This window comes from Apaloderma vittatum, unplaced genomic scaffold (assembly GCF_000703405.1).
Source record: "Apaloderma vittatum isolate BGI_N311 unplaced genomic scaffold, ASM70340v1 scaffold24447, whole genome shotgun sequence".
In the NCBI taxonomy this organism is placed as follows: Eukaryota; Metazoa; Chordata; class Aves; order Trogoniformes; family Trogonidae; genus Apaloderma; species Apaloderma vittatum.
The window spans coordinates 13035-13302 of NW_009725982.1; the positions used below are offsets into that span (position 1 = coordinate 13035).

At 64.9% G+C, this 268-nt stretch overlaps 1 protein-coding gene across 1 annotated transcript in view; it reads right to left on the reverse strand.

Annotated features, from left to right (window-relative positions):
• LOC104276708 (testis-expressed sequence 2 protein-like) overlaps positions 1 to 145 on the reverse strand; it is a gene marked incomplete at its 5' end in the record, with an annotated part of 3567 nt that extends 3422 nt beyond the window's left edge. The window contains one exon of the mRNA XM_009873126.1: positions 17 to 145. Within this exon, the coding sequence (XP_009871428.1) occupies positions 17 to 145 (129 nt within the window). The remainder of the gene's footprint in view (positions 1 to 16) is intronic.
• Between the last annotated feature and the right edge of the window lie 123 nt (positions 146 to 268).

The following is a 268-nucleotide window of genomic DNA, read 5'->3' on the forward strand; positions in this document are numbered from 1 at the left end:
CCTCCTCGAAGGTGGCTCGGCGTGGGATGTTGCTCTTGGGGTAGGAGAGCTTGAGGGTGGCTCCATCCAGCGTGGCGAGCACCGAGTGCGTGAGCGAGGGGTGGAAAAGCTCGGGATCGTAGACCTGCAGCTGGTTCATCCAGCCCTGGGGGTGGGGAGAGGGAACAAGCTGCTTCCCGCTCAGCACCTCCTCGGCGCCGCACCCCAAACCGGCTCCCATCCTGGAGCAACTCTCTCCTACCTGGAGGTGGTGGGATTCCCGTGGCTC